This window comes from Jatropha curcas, chromosome 9 (assembly GCF_041381405.1).
Source record: "Jatropha curcas cultivar XTBG-Jc1 chromosome 9, XTBG_Jcur_1.0, whole genome shotgun sequence".
NCBI classification, from domain to species: domain Eukaryota; kingdom Viridiplantae; phylum Streptophyta; class Magnoliopsida; order Malpighiales; family Euphorbiaceae; genus Jatropha; species Jatropha curcas.
Window position 1 is genome coordinate 7,636,843 of NC_143159.1, and position 19,486 is coordinate 7,656,328.

Below are 19,486 nucleotides of genomic sequence, written 5' to 3' on the forward strand. Positions count from 1 at the left end.
TTCATTTTCGTCTTTATAAATTTATAAAAAATATAATATAAATAAAACTATTATAGAGAATATCACGGGCTAATTACTGAATATGACCTATAATAAAATTATTATAAGTTGAAAAGAAATTAATTAATTCTGTTTCATTTATATAATTTACCTACTTTTATTTGAAAATTTTGTTATATATTTCGTAGGTTTACAAATTGAGATATTTAATGGACAAAATTTTAACTTAAAAGAGTCTCTTATAAAATTGTGATTTTAGTATATATTACCTTTTTATTAGACTTATTTCTTAAGTTATAAGTTTTACTTAAAAAAAAAAAACATTTAGTAAAGATATTCACTTAAATGAGATATCTAATAAATATAATTATCAAATAATTTCCTTTTTTTTTTTTTTACATAAAATGAACTCCACGAAATTAAACTTTTATTCTCAATTATAATGTAATTTTAATTTAAAGTGTAAAATTTAAAACATAATATAAATTGAAAATAATTATATTTGTAAAAATATATTTTCATTATTTAAAATTGAATTGAAATATCGGACAGTAAATTTAATTTTATAAAAAGTAATACAGAATTTTGTATTACTAATTGATTATATATGGTATTTACATATATTTAAATTGGTATCCAATTTAATATGTTTTCAACGTCTTAAAATATCTATAGATTAATATCAAGTGATTATAAACTAAAATCTAAAAAAATATTAATGAAGTGATACCTTACGAGCCAAGCGGGAATAATTTCGCTTGTTAGAAACAACAATTGTCACATTCAGTAGAAAAGCAATTACTTTGGCGTCAAACTTGGAGGTAAATGAGCTTTATGGTTTCTTTATTTATGGGCATGTATGAGAGATTGTAGCACACAGCATTTGTATGTACCCTCTTCTAAAGCAAAGTCAAAAAATTCATCAACTCACAGTCTCTTATTACTCTCGAATAATAGACCATTGTTTATCAGTCAAGTCGTTTACTTCTGCTAAGATTATCCATACCCAGTTGTTAAAAGTTGGGTTTAATAGTCATACTTTTCTGGGTAATCGCTGTCTTGATCTTTACTGTCAGTGTTTTGGCTCCGTTGATGATATTTTGACAGTATTTAGTGATATAACTATTAAAAATACTATATCTTGGAACATTTGCTTGAAAGCTATGTTAAATTTGGGCCATTTTGAGATAGCGCGTTCTCTGTTCGATAAAATGCCTGAAAGAGATGTTGTTAGTTGGAATTCCATGATTTCTGGATTCGCCTCATATGGGTATTGGGATTCTGCATTAGGGCTTTTTCGAGAGATGCAAAATGTGGGTGTGAGACCAAGTGCGTTCAGTTACTCGATTATGATGTCCTTAGTTTCTGTTGCTCATCATGGGAAGGAACTTCATGGCAGCTTGGTTCGAAGTGGGTTGAGTGCATTTAATGTGGTGATTGGGAATTCCTTAGTTGACATGTATGGGAAGTTTGGCCATGTTGATTATACTTTTGGTGCGTTTTTGACAATGGAAAAGTTAGATGTTATCACTTGGAATTCATTGATTTCAGGATGTTGTAAATCAGGATATGCAGAATTGGCATTAAATCAGTTCTGTTTAATGAGATACTTAGGTTATTCGCCTGATGAATTTACATGTTCCGCGTTGATCAATTCTTGCTCTAATTTGCGAAATTTGGACCAGGGTAAGCAGATTTTTGCTTATTGTCTCAAGTTGGGATTTCTTTGTAACAACATTGTTTCAAGTGCCGCTATTGACCTGTTTTCCAAATGCAACAGATTAGAGGATGCAGTGCAGCTCTTTGAGGAGCTAGAAGAATGGGATTCTGCAATTTTTAATTCCATGATTTCAAGCTATGCAAGGCATGGTTTTGAGGAGGATGCTTTCCAACTTTTTGTGCTTTCCTTGCGGGAGAATATTAGGCCTACTGAGTTCACAATCAGCAATGTTCTAACATCTATTTCCATTTTTCCAGCAGAGGTAGGTACTCAGGTCCATTCGTTGGTGGTTAAATTAGGTTTCGAGTTGGATGATATTGTTGCTAGCTCAATTGTGGAGATGTATGCTAAATTTGGATTCATTGATTATGCCATGGAAATCTTTAAGAAAATAATTGCTAGAGATTTGATATCCTGGAATACCATGATTATGGGTTTGGCTCACAATGGCCGAGTAGTTGAGACACTACACATTTTTGAGGAACTACTGAGTAGAGGCCCACCACCAGATCGCATTACACTAGCTGGTGTTCTACTAGCTTGCAGTTATGGAGGTCTTGTTGATGAAGGAATGACTATATTATCATCAATGCAAGAAAGTTTTGGGGTAACTCCTGGTAGTGAGCATTATGCTTGCATTGTGAACTTACTGTGTCAAGCTGGTAGGGCTGATGAAGCATTGAAGATAACAGAAGGAACGCCTTATGAACCCAGTTCTTTGATTTTGAGACGAATGCTTCAAACTGGTTTGATTCATGGAGATCTAGAACTGACAGAGATAGTAACAGAGAGGTTAATGGAGTTGGAACCACAGTCCTCTCTGCCTTATTTTGTGTTGGCTCGAATATATGGGTCAAGGAGCCAATGGGAGGGCATGGTTCGAGTCAAGAAAACCGTTGAAAGAAAAAAGATGAAGAGGGTAATTGGATGCAGTTGGATTGGGATAAGAAACCATGTATATACTTTCAAGGCAGACCAGTTACAGCATCATGGAGGCAAAGACACGTATTTGTTATTAAGATTGCTGGATTGGGAGATAGAGAATGAAGGTTGTTTTTTTGGTAGCATGATAAAGTGAGGGCTATGAAGAGTTGTTTACTTCAGTCTGGCTATACGACCTGGAATGCAAGATTATGCACATTTATCATATAGAATTTTTTGCTTGCCCCATCCTTTACCCAAAAACAATGCTGGCAGAGAGAGCCTTTTAGTAAAACTGCAGTTTATCCATTACCTGTTTGGATTTTTGCTGATTTCAAGACAAACCAATATATGGAATTATTTCATATGATTGTGCCCCAACTGAGTTTAATGGTTCATCACTGCAGAAGGACCGTTACCAACTTCCATATTTGTTAATATAACTTGGCTTGTGCCAATCAAGAGTTAAACTCCATCATTACCTTGACAATGAATGATCTTATATGCATCGGATCAAAAGTTGGTCAATTTCACAGATAGAAGGAATCAAGCCATTATTGAATCCCGAAGCCATTTTGGTTGTATGGTGGCTGCCTAAGCATTATACGAGTTAAAATTGCGTACAGCGCAGATAGCAAAGTGGGCCATTACCGTACATCATTCGAATGGTGGTGGGGCATAACTTCAATCATTACTAGTTTTTTTAGACACTAAATGTCTTCCTTGCATGTTGTTTGTATTCATTCATTTTTCATACTGTTTGTACTTATTGATTTTTTACATTATTTGTACTTGCTGATTTTTACTTGTTGCAAAGTAAATGCAATTTATTTTATATATATAATTTTTTTTGTAAATTATAATATTGAAAGGTTCGATTAAGGAGAGGGCTATCCTGCAGTGTTATTTTGATTTATTGGAACATTCACAAAATAAAAAAAAAAAACATTGCATAAAAATAATAAAACAAAAAAAATTCAATAATTAAATAACTTGTTAAGAAAATAATATATCGGTAAACATTTTTATAATTATAGAATCAAATTTTCATGAAAATGAAATAACTTGTCAAACGATTTAAAATTTCTTGTAATATAATTAACTTAAAGTTAGAACAAAATAAATAATATTACTTTAATGTAAAGTTGTTTTCTGTCAAATTAGGTACGTTGAGATTATGTTTTCTTCTGAATAATTTCAATCCATATCCTTTCATATATGCTAATGCATTTAAAAATAAAAATAATATTCTTCAAAAGGCTAATTTTCATTTTTTTTTTCTTGAATATTTTCGTACTTTAAATATGAGACTAATTTCATTTAGTTTATAACTATCCATTTTTATAAATATTTTATTCGTCTTTAATAATTCCTTTTTATATAATATTTGTCATATGTACAATATTTTGATTTTCATACCTAATCTATGTATATTAATATACAAAGAGAGGCCTTTTTTTTTTTTTTTTTTTAATTTATAGAAAGAATTATTGGCTAGTTCTCTTTTTGAATTTATTCTCATCTAAGGAAAGAGAGGTCCAACCTAAGATGGATGTATCCAAAATGATGTGTCACATCCAGCAAAGCCAAGCCATGCATGTCAATCTCTTTCTTCCCATCCCATGAGATTCATTCTCCTCCTAGTAGGTAACTATGCTTATAAATGCCTCCAAACTCCGTGTAGGAAACCACCATAATTCACTCCTCTCCAATCAAATTTACGTTCCTCCTCCGCCACTGCCACCGCCACCGCCACCTACAAGGAAAAAAAAAAAAAAACAAGAATTGTTAATAACTTAGGATGGCAATTTGGTTCACAAAATCAAGAACCATTTCTTATTATTTGAAGAGAAAATTGGGTTTCTTGGGAATTCTCAACAGAAATTCTTGTTTGGAATCTTCACCTCCATTAAAAATCCCAGTTTTGGATAATAATTCAACTCCAAAGATATTGTTTCAACGCGATTCAGGCTTCCATTTACTGTTTCAGCGATTCAAATCCACCAAAGCTGCCGGCCAACTTGATCCCTCGTACTCTAGCGATGACGAAAATGGTCAGGTATTTTCCTATCATTTTAATTTCTCTATTTTCTTTTTCTTCTCGGGCAATTGCCTTTTAGCCTAACAAGAAAGTATTCATATTTCTTAATGGAAATTTAATTAAGATAATCAAGTGAGTAATTCCTCCCTCCCTCACAAAATTTGTCAATGAGATTTTTCTAACATTTATGCCATTACACCCGAACTGTAGATAATTGTTTTTGAAAGCAACTTATATTTCTTGGGACATATTTTCCACTGAATTTATTTTCTATTGCATTGAAGAATAGAAAATTAGTTTAAGAATATTGAAATTATAATTATAATAAAAATTCTTACATTATAAAAATGACAAATTGTTGTTATGATAGAAGATTGCGTATGATCAATAAAACGACTATCAATTAGAGTGCGTAATAGCTCACAGATGAGCAAAATTTATAAAAATGAATTGTGATTTTGATTGATAATTAATGGTAACGAGGAATGACAGATGGGTACCGGTAATTTGTAAATAACAAAAGTGTTTTTATAGTTTTTTTTTTTTGAGGGGAGTATTTATAGTATTTTATTATTTAATAATGAAGGCATATAATTGTGTTTCTTAGTGGATAGCCCTCCAATTAAGTACGAGGCATCTTATCCTTATCCCTGCTTTGTCCAATGCAAGTTCAGGAAGACAAGATGATATTGAACTCTTGCCTTCTCTATCCAGTTTGAAATAACTAAAGTACAGTTTCCATTATTTGGGCTATTTTATCCACTTCACTATCTTCTTTGAATGGATCCACGTTGCGAGAAATTCTAGATAGATTCAGTATCAAATCAGTTATGGACTAATTTAATAAAATAAAGTTATACAAACAATTTGCTATTTTCTAGTTTATTTTTTCGTTAGTTCTTTCACGTTTTTCATTTGGTTGAAAATAGAAAACCTAATCTAATTATTTTGGTTTAGGAGGTAATGATGTGAAATCGGAAAGAAAATATAAATTTATTTTATTAGGTGGATTTATAGTGATTGAACTTACCTAAGAATTTCCTTCCACATTACTTTTTTTTGATGCAATAAGGAGAGGTAAAAAAAAGTGAGGTTATATCAAAATTAGAAGTAATGGGATATGATTGATGTTGGTTAGCTAGCTACCCCATTAATATTAATGGGGTTTTATATGTGGATGATGAGAAATTGCACGTCATACTATCATTAAAGTAGAGAGGATTTTCTTTTACATTATTATTTTTTTTTAATGAAAAACTTTGGCTCTATTTGATCATATATATAGAAGACAGGGACTTATCACTGGAAGCATCTCATGTGAAAAGTACATTTCAAATGGAATTAATCATGGAGGAGACTGGAAATTTTTTCTTATAATGAATGATATTTTCACTTTCAGAGCTTGCTTTTCTTTTTTCTTTTGTTTTTTTAAACATTTGTTTTGGATGGCAGTATTTTTTTTTAAAGAAAAGAAAATAGCTAGGAAAATATCTAAGAAAAGGAGTTTTCTCTTGTTTGGAAAAAGGAGGAAAATAATGAACAAAATAAAATTTAGCTTATTTTTCCACCCATATTTGGTATTTTTCTAATTTGAAGAGAAGATCAACAAAAAAAAAAAAAAGTGAAAATTTAATTTTTTTTTATGAAATTACCTAAATACTTCCAAATTTCAATAATTGTCATCTCCAATAATATTTTTTTTTCCCTTTAAAATTTTATCACTCCAAATAAAGAAAAATATAATTTACTTTCTTTTCCCTTTTTTGTAAACAAAGCCTTTATTAATGTCAGAGTTAGGTCTTTTTCTTTTGGTACTTATCAAAAACATTATTGTTTAGACAAAGAAGAGTGTTCATGAAGTAAATAATGTTGGGAAGAACCGAAAACCGGAAAAAATAATTAAGTGAAATTGGATGGAGGATAAATTTGTTCAAAATAAAAATCTTGCTCATATATAATTATACACATATATATATATGGACAATTATGCAAAATATGTAATATCTATTTGCACATATTTATTTAATTTAATAAATAAGCAAAAAAAATATTGCCTTCATACATTGAACAATTTCATGTGAAAAAATGACTACATGGTTCGATTAGGGGTGGAAGCGGTCTGGGTATTTTAGGATTTTAGCCCTGCTCCGATCCATTTAAATAAGATATAAATATAAATGGATTTGGGACGAGTACAAAAAGTGAGATTATGACCCGTAATAGATACGAGTAGGGTACGAGTATAGATCTTTAAATACCTGTTATGGGATACCTGCAGTATCCTATCTACTATTAATAAAAATTGTATTTTAAATAAGTTCGGATTTTTAATAGTTAAAATTTGGGGGTACCCTCCTTGTAGAAAGGTATTTTAAACGGATTTTGAACGGGTACGAATAATAAAAATTTAAACAGATTTAGATACGGATACTTAAATAAATTTAATAGTCATCTCTAGATGCGATTGACTTCCCTAGACTGAGTTTAGGGCTCTACTTAGATCAAACTAATGAAAATATGATTTTTTTTTTTAAAACGGGAATATTTCTGACCATAAATTGAAAAAAAATAATAATAAAGTACGAAAATTTATTAAATTTTTTATTTATATTGATTTGCCTATGGATGGGGAAATGAATCCGGTCTAGACAAAGGTGACCTCATTGAATTAGTAATAAATCTATTTAAATAATTAAAAATCAGTATTTAGAGTCAGTTTATAATCTTATCTTATTGGCATAAATATGTAAAGTTGTTAGTGGAAATTGTGTTCAAAGAGATCTGCAAATTTTTCTTGCAAAGATAAGGATATCCATTTCCTAAATTCTTTGTGTTTTAAATTATTTTTTTGAAAGCTGTTTTCTCTAAGCGGATGATTAGCTTTACATGTTACATGAAACATTCGTGTCAAATTAGTATATTAGTTTAATAATAACTTATGGGTGCCACCTAATTTTTGCATTTTTTATTGCAAGCATGTGATCATTACTTATTAGTATTGTCTTCTCTTAATATCAAAACTATATCTTTTGATTTCGGCTATATATATATGTTTTGATTTTAAAAATAGAAAGGTTTGACCAAAATTGGAAAAAGGAAACCGAACCTCTTTTGATTTTTTGCTTGTTTTTTTTTTTTTTTATAAATTTATTTTGAGTATTAGAGAGGATGGGAGTTAGATATATTATTTGGTCGTATGTAGGCTTTGTTCATTTCAAAAAATTCCAAGATTCAGTATATTATTTTATTCAATAAATGCATGTATATATTTTTTTTCTTTTATCATTTGATTCGGTAACAATTTTTCATATAGCGTAACATTTCAATTAAAGTCAAAATAATACATGTTTGTTGACATAGCACTTATACATGTTTGGTCGTATGTGGGACTCAAAATTTTTGAGGGACCCATCATGTTTCTAGAATTGCAATTTTTATCACAATAACCATCTTATGGGGCATGTTGACTAAAAATCTGTTACTAAAAAAAAATTTTTCTGAGAAACAACCTTATACATTGAAGTCGATAAATGTAATTTTCAGTTATAATTTTAAGGCAGCCATCGTTGTACCTTAAAAGTACTTATTTATAACAAAAACTGCAACTCCAGGTACATGATGGCTCTCTCGAATATTTTAAGGTACCACAGAAATAAAACTTTGAAATTCAGAGGTAATTTTATGCATTGGACATTGTGTGTTAGTAGTCATAATAGTATGATAATCTTGTTATATCAGGCCCTGAATTTTCCTGGAGGAAAGGTTACATATATTTCTGAAATGAGATTTATTTCTCAATCTAATGAAAAGAGAGTACCCTGTTATAGACTTCTTGATGACGATGGAGAGCTAACAGAAAACAACGATTTTGATGAGGTAATTGTGTTTTATTTTTAAAAACAAATTGAACCTCAATGCTAAACACAGTAATTAATTTATTGTTCTATTCTTAATAATTTAAAAATTTTTTAAGGTAAGTGAAGAAGTTGCAGTAAAAATGTACAGAGAAATGGTAACACTTCAGATGATGGATACCATATTCTATGAAGCACAAAGGCAAGGAAGAATTTCCTTCTATGTCACATCTAATGGTGAAGAAGCAATAAATATAGCATCAGCAGCTGCACTTGGTCCAGACGATGTCGTTTTGCCTCAGGTTTTTCTTTATTTCTTTCTATAGTTCTTATAATTGGATTGGATTTCATTATATTAAATTTTATAAAATTAAAAATTCATAAATAAAATAAATACTTTTTCATATCCAACATGAAATTACAACTGAATTTTACAATATTTTTTAGAATTCATTTATACAAATCGAATGAGACTTGACTATACTATATGAGACCACCTCATATATTAAACCAATCAACAAAAATTTTTTTTTCTTGAAATTTGTTATTGTGTTTGTCCTTTTTTTTTTTTTTTTTAATCTCAGCGAGTAGTCGAAGCATCTTCATTACAAACAAAAATATACCTTTATTTAGTTTGGTATATGGATGAAATCATATAAAATCATATATTAGAAATAGGTAAATCTTTAACATGCAAGATTATATCTTAATGATTGAAAAATTCAACATATAGTATCGAGAGCCAGGAGTTCTACTGTGGCGTGGTTTTACATTGGAAGAATTTACCAACCAATGCTTTGGAAACAAGGCTGATTATGGAAAAGGCAGGCAAATGCCAATTCATTACGGGTCCAAAAAGCACAATTACTTCACAGTTTCCTCACCTATAGCGTGAGTAATACATTATCTTCATTCCTCTCTACTTCCTGCTTTACCAGTTTCTATTTATGTCAATCCCATTACCATTTATCACAAGTCAGAACTAGTTAATCTCCCTTAGTTCTTATTGAGTTTTGCTTTGTTCAGTACCCAACTTCCTCAAGCTGTTGGAGTTGCTTATTCTCTCAAAATGGATAAAAAAGATGCTTGTGCAGTCGCATATATTGGGGATGGTGGTACTAGTGAGGTAATGAAATTATCAGGAATAATCTCTCTAGTTTATTTGATATTGGTAGAGCTGATCAAGCCGACCGAACCGAATTTTGTTTAGGTCGAGTTTGATTTGTTAAAAAGTATTCTCAAGCTCAGCTCGTTTAAAGTAGCTAGGCACAAACTTGACTTAAACTCAACTCATTTGAGTTATAAGCAAGCTTTATGAGCTCAAACTCAAGCTTGAGCTCATTTGCATGCTCATTAACTTAATAGTGAGGTTGTGAGCTTTTTATTTCAAAGCTGAGTTCGGCTCATTCATTAAATGTGCAATCGAAAGCTTTTTTCCAAGGAATTTATAAGCAATTTGGCTCTTATAAGCCATTATAGTATTTGATGTCTATATCACATTTTAATAGGCCGAATGGCCCGCAAAAAAGAAAAAAGTGCTTAATGACATAAAATTATCCCTTTCTAATTGTATTGATTAACTAATGTTAATTTTCAGGGAGATTTTCATGCTGCTTTGAACTTCGCAGCAGTTATGGAAGCACCTGTCATTTTTATCTGTCGCAACAATGGCTGGGCAATCAGTACCCATATCTCAGAGCAATTTCGAAGTATAAACTTCAATAACTTAATTATATCTATAATTAGCTCTAAAAAAACATCATTCACTCATTAGATGAACATTTGACAGGTGATGGCATTGTTGTTAAGGGTCAAGCTTATGGAATCCAAAGCATTAGAGTAGATGGAAATGATGCACTTGCTGTTTACAAAACAATTTGTGCAGCTCGTGAAATTGCTATTAATGAACAAAGACCTATCTTAGTAGAGGTGGGATTGAAATTTTAATTAATTTTCTGGGTTCTTGATAATTCTTTCAGGATTTTTCAAGTTCTGAAAATTAATATTAGCGTCAATCTAAATTTGATTTCAGGCGCTCACATATAGAGTAGGACACCACTCTACATCTGATGATTCAACTAAGTATAGGCCAGTCAATGAAATTGAATATTGGAAAATGGAGAGAAATCCTGTGAACAGATTCAGAAAATGGGTTGAAAGAAATGGGTGGTGGAGTGACGCTGATGAATCAGAGGTTAGAAGCAGCATCAGGAAGCAGGTGAATTATTATTATTATTATTATGATAATTAAATAAAAAAGCTAATATATTTTGTGTCAACAAATCTTTTTACTTCTTAAATAATTATGTTCCTGCAGTTACTGAAGGCAATTCAAGTGGCAGAGAAAACAGAGAAGCCTCCCTTAGGAGATTTGTTCGACGATGTGTATGATCTTCCACCATCAGATCTTCGCGAACAAGAAAAACAACTCAGAGAAACAATTAATAGACATCCACATGACTATCCCTCTGATGTCCCTCTCTAGAATTTTGCCTAGCTTAGCTTACAATAATTATTAATTAATGGTGCATTTTTAAAGTTTGAAACTTGATGTAAATAATTTCTGGAAATAATGTTCTGTCCCTGAATTTCATAGTGACTTCTAATTTATCTAAAATTGAATTTATTCGGTGAAAATGGATAATATGTTTGAATTGAGAAAATCGAATTACTAGATTTTTTTTATTAATTTGCTTTTCACGTGAATTAACTGATAAAAAAAATGCCAAATTGGTCTATTTATAGCCGATTCATCAGAGAAAAATTCAACACACTTATTATTTTTCAAATTATTATTGCAATAAGTGCCAACTATTGGTGCAAGGTCTTAATTGTTACATGATTTCCAAATTTGCTTCATGCATTTATGCAGTAAAATTCTGATTCATTCCACTACAATTCTGATTCATTTATGCAGTAAATCAATCCAACAGTTAATTGCTATTTAAAAAAAAACTGTCAAATTTTTTTACTAATTTATCTTTTTTCTCCTTAATCAAAGGACAATAATACACTCACTTTCACCAAATAATTTTATATGTAATTGGATAAGAGTAGCTCACATTTTGATGCGACCACCAATGTCAAAGCAACCAATGAAGGGTTTTTTGAAATTTATTATTATTTTGTCATTTTTCTTGAAATATCCTAATTATAATAAAAGAATATATTTTTGATTGATTTAGTTCATGGATGGTAAGTATACTGAGAGTACGTAGTTTCTTTTTTACGTGTAATATACCATTTTTGGGTACTTTCTAAGGAATTCCTGAGAGAGACATCTTTCCAGGAATTACGATTTTAAAGAATTATTCAATCTAATAGTAATCGAAAACCAAAACAAACAGAAATGACGTCCTTTCGAACAAGTTCAGGGCGACAGGGAACATTTCCCTCGTCGTTCTTAAGCTCTAGTATTGGATCAGAAACAAACAATCGATTATCTTTGATTCTCCATGCAAGAACACCGTGAACTAAAAAGGCAATGGCACAAACAAAGATTGGCAGTTAGAGAATTTTAAAGAATCAGGAACGGGTTTCATTACAAATTTCAAATTTCTGCATATAATTAAATTCAACTCCTTCTCTGTAACTGAACATGACCCAACTAAGCTCAGTGATAATAGGCAAAGATCATCAATGTCAGTACTCAAAATACGAAAAGTTTTAAGATTTCGGAGCCCCTGAGCAACGGACAAATCCAAGAATTAAACTTTCTCGTTGTTGTTATCTTTGTTCCGCCTGATGGTATATTCTTAAAGTATAATCCTCTTATATTCTGTTATTCCGCGAATCTACTCTTGTTCTCCTCGAAAATTCATTCTACATTAACTTCATTATCTTAATAAAACTATCTCTCAATGGCCAATCCCAATCTTTCTTTCCCATATTCCAATTTGGTTCGTTTTACACCTTCCTTTATAGCAAATGCACACTACTTACTAAACTTACAGTATAAAAACTTCAATAATCTCAAGTTTTTCATTGAATTTAGATCTTTCTTATCCTTGAAAACCAGTTATGGAGAATTCTTCGCGGTCACATGTTGTTATAGTTTATGATGCCACTAAAGATCGTGGCGTGCATGAGCTTAGACGCACCATTGATGAAGTGAGACTGAGAGGTGACATTCTTCATGGTGGTGATAGGCTCATTGTTCTTGGAGTTCTTCATAAGGTGCCTAATCCCAGTAAGTGTTTGATTTAATGTCTCAATCACATTTATTTGCTTAATTTTTGGTTTTTCCATTTCTTTATGGATAATAGTATTCTGAATTGTCAATTGTCATGGGTTTGGAAGACTTTCTTATATATATGTGCTTCAAGATTGACTAGTATTTGTAATTATCTTAGTTAATTAGTGATAAGCATAACCAAATAGGCTGTTGTTATTTTAATACATCGCAAGTAGGAAAAAGAAAATGTCTTGCAGAATGCTAATGTTGTTTGCAAAATTTTGGCCGTGATATATATATATATATATATATATATACATAAATAGCTGATATATAAGAGAACAATGTAGAGGGAAAGATAGAACTAACTCTACAGTAGGTTCATTACTAAACCAACACTTTTTCCCTGATTCATTTTTTTTTTAACCTTTGGGTTGGCATAGTGGGTTACATGAAAGCGTGTGCCGATTCCTTTGGTGGGACAAGTGCTCGTATCATGGAAGAGGAAATTTCAAAGAAAATGGATATGTATGTAAACATGCTCCTGCAAAGTGCTGAAGTTTGTGAAGATGAAGGGGTAATTAGTAAATGCTCTATTGCTTTCTTCTCTTTTTACATTTGATTAGCATTTGATTATTTATAAGAGAAACCATGTATATTTTTTAACAGAAATTTTGCATTTTTGCAAAACAAATGAGAACAAAATCCTAAAGGTGAAACTATAAACAAGTTGCAGGTGGAAGTGTAATAAATGGAAATAGTACTTTTACGGTCTTACAATTCCAACAAAATTCTTCTCTGAAATATGATGCTGCTAATAATATATATGCATATATATATATAGTACTTTTACCTTTTGTTATGCGACAGGACTGATCATTCTGGAGAAGCTTGCAGTTGTTATCCTTACCATTTATTTTCTGTTGCTTTCAAAAAATAGGTAATTATAGAAGTTAAGATTACAGCAGGAACTCCCATGAAGCAGGTTATAATTCAAGAAGTAGTATCTTTTAATGCAGCTTGGGTTATACTGGATCGGTAGTGATTTCTTTTTTGATTGATTTAGAATTTTAATTTTTCTGGTGATTGGTATTGAACTTTTTTTATTTTATTTGGATTAACCAATGAATTATTTATCTGAACAGGCATCTGAGGAGGGATTTGAAGTTTTATCTTAAACAGATACCTTGCAAGGTTGCATTAATTCAGGATAACTTTTCTGTGCAACTCAAGAAATCTCAGACTATGAATGAAACAGATCCCATGGAACATAAATATTTTTATTCCATGTCCAAACCTGTTCCACTGTTGAATTCTCAATCTGATGAAAATGAAGGACAGACTGAAATCACTTGCAGAAGTTACTCATATATGAGTTCCATTGACAGCTCTGATATGTCTAGGACTAACCCTTCGTATGGATCACGTGAACATAACTTTTCGTTGGATTTTGAGTCATCTGCCAAGCAACATAAATCAGGTCAGCATTTCTAGCTATATGAGCAAATTTATTTGTTATGATATCTTACCATATTCTTGGTACAGCTGCTAAGAATGATGATACTATACTTCTGTTATTCTTCAGAAGGTATGCTTGTTTATTAATCATTCAAGAAATGCTTGTGGACCTCCTGAACTTGATTACTTTTTGTAATTCCAAGAAAACTATTAACCATACATCTACTGCACCTAAATATGTGCGCCATGTGTTGATTCACATTATTATAGCTTTCATTTCTGCAAAGCAGTGATACATAAAATATTCACAGTGATATAAGAGGTAATTACTATTCAGTCCCAAGGGTTTGTAAATTACACTATTAAGGACATAAGGTCTAACCGTTAGTTTTTTTCGTTAAGTGGCGATGAGCTATCAAAAATTTTCCAAAGAGGTAATTACTGTGAAATCCCTTAGATTTGGTCAAATACACTAGAAAGGACTTTGGTTTTCAAACTTACGCTATCCACTTCCTATATTATCAACCATGGTTAATTCAGTTATTATATGGGTATTTTTGTATAATCACATTTGTATCTTTTGACTTTTGTATTTATTATTATTATTTTTATATTCACTAATAGAAAAGGAATGAATTTTTTGCGAAGGGACTTACTAGTGTAATGGAATTATAATGTAGGAACTAGAGTATAATTCTGAAAACTTAAATCCTCATTAATGTATTTGACCAAAACCTAGGGACTAAATAGTAATTATATCATGATATAATGATAAAATATATTCACCTTTTGCTCTGCTTCCCTCATAAACATATTCTTTTTTTCGGTAATCATATTTCTATAATTTATTAGTTTCTTCGTGAAGAAATGAGATTATCTTGCTTTGTTATTTTGCACATACACATTTCCTTGGTATGAATAAACAGAATATTATGTTATGCAGACACATATAACAAAGCAGAGAACAAACAAATTGCTCAAAATCACAATAAAAAAGCCTCTAGATGGCAATCATCGGAAGCACCCCTTCTATGTTCTACGTGTGGGGCAAGGACTGAATTGTACATCAAGGAGTCAGTTCGATTCAGCTTTTCCGATATTCAGCTTGCAACTAAGGATTTTTCACAGGAGAACCTATTAGGAGAAGGTGGATATGGACATGTATATAAGGGTGAGCTTAAAGATGGACAGCTAATTGCAGCAAAGGTGAGAAAAGAAGCAAGCACACAAGGATTTACAGAATTTCAGTCCGAGGTATATGTCTTAAACTTTGCTCGACATAAGAACATCGTCATGCTTTTGGGCTTTTGCTGTAAGGAGAACCTTAACATCCTGGTTTATGAGTATATTTGCAACAAGTCTCTGGATTGGCATTTGTTTGGTAGGTAACTGTCAACATTGTGCCCAAATCATTGATTGTGATAATTTCTTCGTCTCTTTAGCTAATAAATCTAATCTCTTACAGATAACAAATCAAATACTCTTGACTGGCACCAAAGGTATTCCATAGCCATTGGAACTGCAAAAGGGTTGCGTTTTCTGCATGAAGAATGTCGTGGTGGTCCTGTCATTCATCGAGATGTGCGACCTGGCAATATATTGCTCACACATGACTGTGTCCCTATGGTGAATATCTAGGCATATTATTCAACATGCATCTTATTCATGAAAACAATGCATTTTCTTTATAAAGTTGTAGTTATTGATGATGTCCTGCTGCTGCATATTATTGGGAAACTCCATGTACAATATGATATTTAGTGAGACAAGAAAGTGGTCTTTCTCCATTTCTTTTTCATTCATCTCTGCACTCTTATTTCCCTTATTGAATTAATATTTCAATTTAAAAAAATTAGGTTAAGGCAAATGTTTAAGATCATTGCAGTTAATGGAATGATTTGCTCTCCTTACAGCTGGGGGATTTTGGCCTTGCCAGATGGAAGACTACTGATGAGGTGCAAACAAGAGTGCTCGGCACACTTGGGTACCCCTTTTATAAGCTTTTGTGTTGCAGTGTTACTGAAATGCATTATTTTTTTGCCTAATTTGGCTAGTTAAAAAAATCTCAATTTGACATTTGGTGTACGTAGATATCTTGCTCCAGAATACGCAGAAAATGGCATTGTTTCTGTGAGAACAGATGTCTATGCATTTGGCATTATTCTCTTACAATTAATATCAGGACAAAAAGTAGTTGATTCAAAAAGAAAGGAAGGACAACAATCACTTCGACAGTGGGTATGTTGGTGTTCTACAATTGATAAACTTTCTGATGCATGCCATTATATTGCAACACATATTTCCTTTGTTACAATGCTTATTTCCTTTATGCTTTCTTTGACGGATATTAGGCAGAACCACTGATTGAGAAGCTTGCACTACATGAACTAATCGATAAACGTGTTGGAGATTCATATGACACATATGAATTATATCTTATGGCTAAAGCAGCACAATTGTGTATACAAAGAAGCCCTGAAATGCGACCATCAATGGGAGAGGTAGTTGGATTTTGATGCTCTGAATATCAGAGCATTTAAAAAAAATGAATGAAAAAAGTTCTCATTACTGTTAAGTTTTGTGCTTTTTCTTGGAGATATCTGTACTTCACCTCACTAGTAGAGATCCTGATACCCACTTATTTTACTTGGACTTGGAGACAAGTTTCAATTATGGGTTTGCATCCACTAGTACAGATTTTTCACACCTTTCAAATTTCAAAATATCACACCTTGCTTTAATATCCTTAATCCCTTATTCACTATTTTTTAAGCTAAAGTGAAGAATTGAATCTACATGGCATGTAAACTTATGAACAGATTTTCTTAATATGAAACTTAGAATATTTACTAGGATTTTAACTTTTTAATCTTTTATTTTAGAGGGATTTATTAACCATTCTTTTATAATATCTATATTTACTTTATGTAATTCTATGTACAAGCTATCTTTCTTTTTTATATCATTTGAATTTCATTTCCATTTACTGTGTCTAAAAACTGATGAATTCTTGATTATTATACAGATCATTCGCCTTCTTGAGGGAGAAAATAGCCATCTCCACCGTTTGCAAGAGCAAGTTTTACCTCATTATAGAAGCACATGAAGAGGCTGAAGATACACTCATTTTAGTTTTAAAAATGTCTCTCTCCTATTTCTTTTTTCCTCTTTACATTTTCTGAGCAATAACCATATATTGCTCCTTATATACTTCCTTATGGCCTTGCTTTGGCCAATGATTTTGTGTTTAGATGGTTTTGAGAAGAACACTCGCTCTTGAAATGTGAGTATGCCGAAACACGATCACTTAGACGAAAGGTAATGTTCATTTTCTTATATAAATATAAAGATCGAGTAGGATACAAATAGGGTGTCTGGATTCAGTTTCAGTTCAAATCGAATCAAATCATTCAAAATCGAATTTTTCTTAGATGAAACCGAATCAAGTTTTTTCAGTTATTCACTTAACAACTTCGACTTGCATTTATGAGTTTGGTTAATTTCTATTTTAACCAATTTTATTTTTTTCTTTTAGTATCCGTATTAACTAAACATCAATTCTTTAGAAAATTGACAAAACAATATTTTAGTTAATAAATTATTTTTTTGAAAAAAATTGAGATTGTTTTCTTTAGGCTCTATCCATTAAATAGCATTACACTATTTAGTAATATGCATATATATATATATATATAGAGAGAGAGAGAGAGTAGCGTTTAACTAATTAAATAGCTAAAATATTATTAATTAACTAACATCTAACAGTCGATAAAAGAGTTGGTAATTATTTAAAATAACAAATAGCTAGTAGAATTATGGTTTTGAAAATTGGATCGGTACCGACTGATTTAATCCAGAACTTATCTATAGTTTATTCTGAATTAGATAATAAAAACAGAGATCTGAGAACTGATTATGGTTTTGAAAGCTGAACCGGTACCGAACGGTTTAATCCAGAACTTGTCTATAATTTATTCCCAATTAAATAATAAAAACAGAGACATGAGAACTGATAAACCCAACTGGTCAATTATTACAGTTTGATTGAAATTATAGGTTTAAAATATGAGTCTCTTCAAAATTTGGGCTATTAATTTTTTAACTTTTGGACATCTTCGTTTCTAAATCCAAAATCTTATTTTATTGACCGAAACAACTAAACTGTCCAATTTTAAAATCAAATGTGAAAAATAATATTATATTTTATGATAATTAATTGATTTTTTTGTTTAAATATTAAATTTAATCTTTTTTATTCTTTTTCTTTAATATTATTTATTAAGTTTTTCATTCTTTCGTAAAAGCTTAAATCTCAACTTCTTTTTTAATATTAAAATTATTTTTTAACCTATTTTTTTAGTTGTATTTAACAAATATATTTAAAAATAATATACACAAAAATTTATAACCTATTCATTATTATTATTATTTTCAAGTAAAGGACTTAAATCTAACCTCCATTGATTTTGTGGAAAATGAAGTAAATCGCAAGGCTTGATCAATTTTCATGTACAAGGGCATCCAAGAGTAATTGCAAATAATCTTTCTTTTCTCAACCATGCAAATCCACCTCCAAAACCCAGCAAGCCTAATTTTGGACCTTGAAAAATCATGCACCAGTAACGCATTTAGATACGCTTTTGAAGCTAAATATAGCATACGGTACAACTTTTAGCAAGGAGTAGAAGTATACGTAATTAACTGATTTCAGAAAGTAGTTTTTCAAGTGCGTCAGTTGCAAGAGTATGCAGGCAATCTTGGCCATCACTGCAGCTGTCTGGTCTTAACCAATTCAGGATCTTTGAATTCTGTCACATGGGAGTTCAGAGTAACCTGGCTGCTCACGAGGAAGCGCTCTCGAGAGACTGTATTTAGATTATCAAAAAGCATGCCTTCTTCTGGGTATGTAGACTGTATGTAGACAAATGAAATGAAACATATAAGATTTAAAATGAGAAACATAATGCTTCAAATCAAATTTAGCTTATCTACTTGCCTTCTTCTGGGTATGGTAATTGATATTCTGCAAGAATTTTGAACACACTCTGAGTAGCAGGGGCGAAACACTGCAAGACTATTACAGCTGTTTTGACGCTTTGGACTGTGCTGCTGTGTGCAAGAACCAAAGGAAAGAAGATTCCTTCCACCTTATATGAGGCCAGGTAGGAACATGATACCAATACCAGTTAAATTGAGTGTGAAAATCTTCCTATTTAACACTACCAGCAAATCCAGTATATACTTATTAGGTTCAAAGATATGGAAAAACTAAACATGAGAATCCTGCCAAAACATGAGAATCCAGGATGTACTTAATA

The 19,486-nt window shown here is 31.2% G+C and overlaps 3 protein-coding genes across 6 annotated transcripts; all 3 read left to right on the forward strand.

Moving 5' to 3' along the window:
- Positions 1–723: 723 nt before the first annotated feature.
- LOC105629189 (Tetratricopeptide repeat (TPR)-like superfamily protein) lies at positions 724–3,498 on the forward strand. Its single transcript, XM_012210734.4, has one exon. The coding sequence runs from the start codon at positions 888–890 to the stop codon at positions 2,796–2,798; it is 1,911 nt and encodes a 636-aa protein (XP_012066124.1). The 5' UTR covers positions 724–887; the 3' UTR covers positions 2,799–3,498.
- Positions 3,499–4,271: 773 nt separating this feature from the next.
- LOC105629187 (2-oxoisovalerate dehydrogenase subunit alpha 1, mitochondrial) lies at positions 4,272–11,153 on the forward strand. 2 transcript variants are annotated; one of them, XM_037635634.2, is made up of 10 exons: positions 4,272–4,700; positions 8,294–8,323; positions 8,421–8,558; positions 8,656–8,838; positions 9,270–9,427; positions 9,563–9,662; positions 10,134–10,245; positions 10,326–10,465; positions 10,569–10,754; positions 10,854–11,153. In XM_037635634.2, exons 1-10 carry the CDS (start codon positions 4,443–4,445, stop codon positions 11,019–11,021), a joined length of 1,473 nt encoding a protein of 490 aa, XP_037491562.1. In that variant the 5' UTR covers positions 4,272–4,442; the 3' UTR covers positions 11,022–11,153. The 2 variants fall into 2 exon arrangements, with proteins under 2 accessions (XP_037491562.1, XP_012066122.1); XM_012210732.4 differs by lacking the exon at positions 8,294–8,323 and having other exon boundaries at positions 4,276–4,700.
- A 673-nt stretch (positions 11,154–11,826) lies between these two features.
- Positions 11,827–17,485, forward strand: LOC105629186 (proline-rich receptor-like protein kinase PERK10). Of its 3 annotated transcripts, XM_037635628.2 has the most exons (11): positions 11,831–12,283; positions 12,555–12,725; positions 13,154–13,287; positions 13,651–13,748; positions 13,856–14,190; positions 15,112–15,549; positions 15,634–15,794; positions 16,082–16,152; positions 16,259–16,406; positions 16,520–16,669; positions 17,194–17,485. In XM_037635628.2, the coding sequence occupies exons 2-11, from the start codon at positions 12,557–12,559 to the stop codon at positions 17,272–17,274; spliced, it is 1,785 nt and encodes a 594-aa protein (XP_037491556.1). In that variant the 5' UTR covers positions 11,831–12,283; positions 12,555–12,556; the 3' UTR covers positions 17,275–17,485. The 3 variants fall into 3 exon arrangements, with proteins under 3 accessions (XP_037491557.1, XP_037491556.1, XP_012066120.1); XM_012210730.3 differs by having other exon boundaries at positions 11,831–12,725; XM_037635629.2 differs by lacking the exon at positions 16,520–16,669 and having other exon boundaries at positions 11,827–12,725.
- Positions 17,486–19,486: the final 2,001 nt, after the last annotated feature.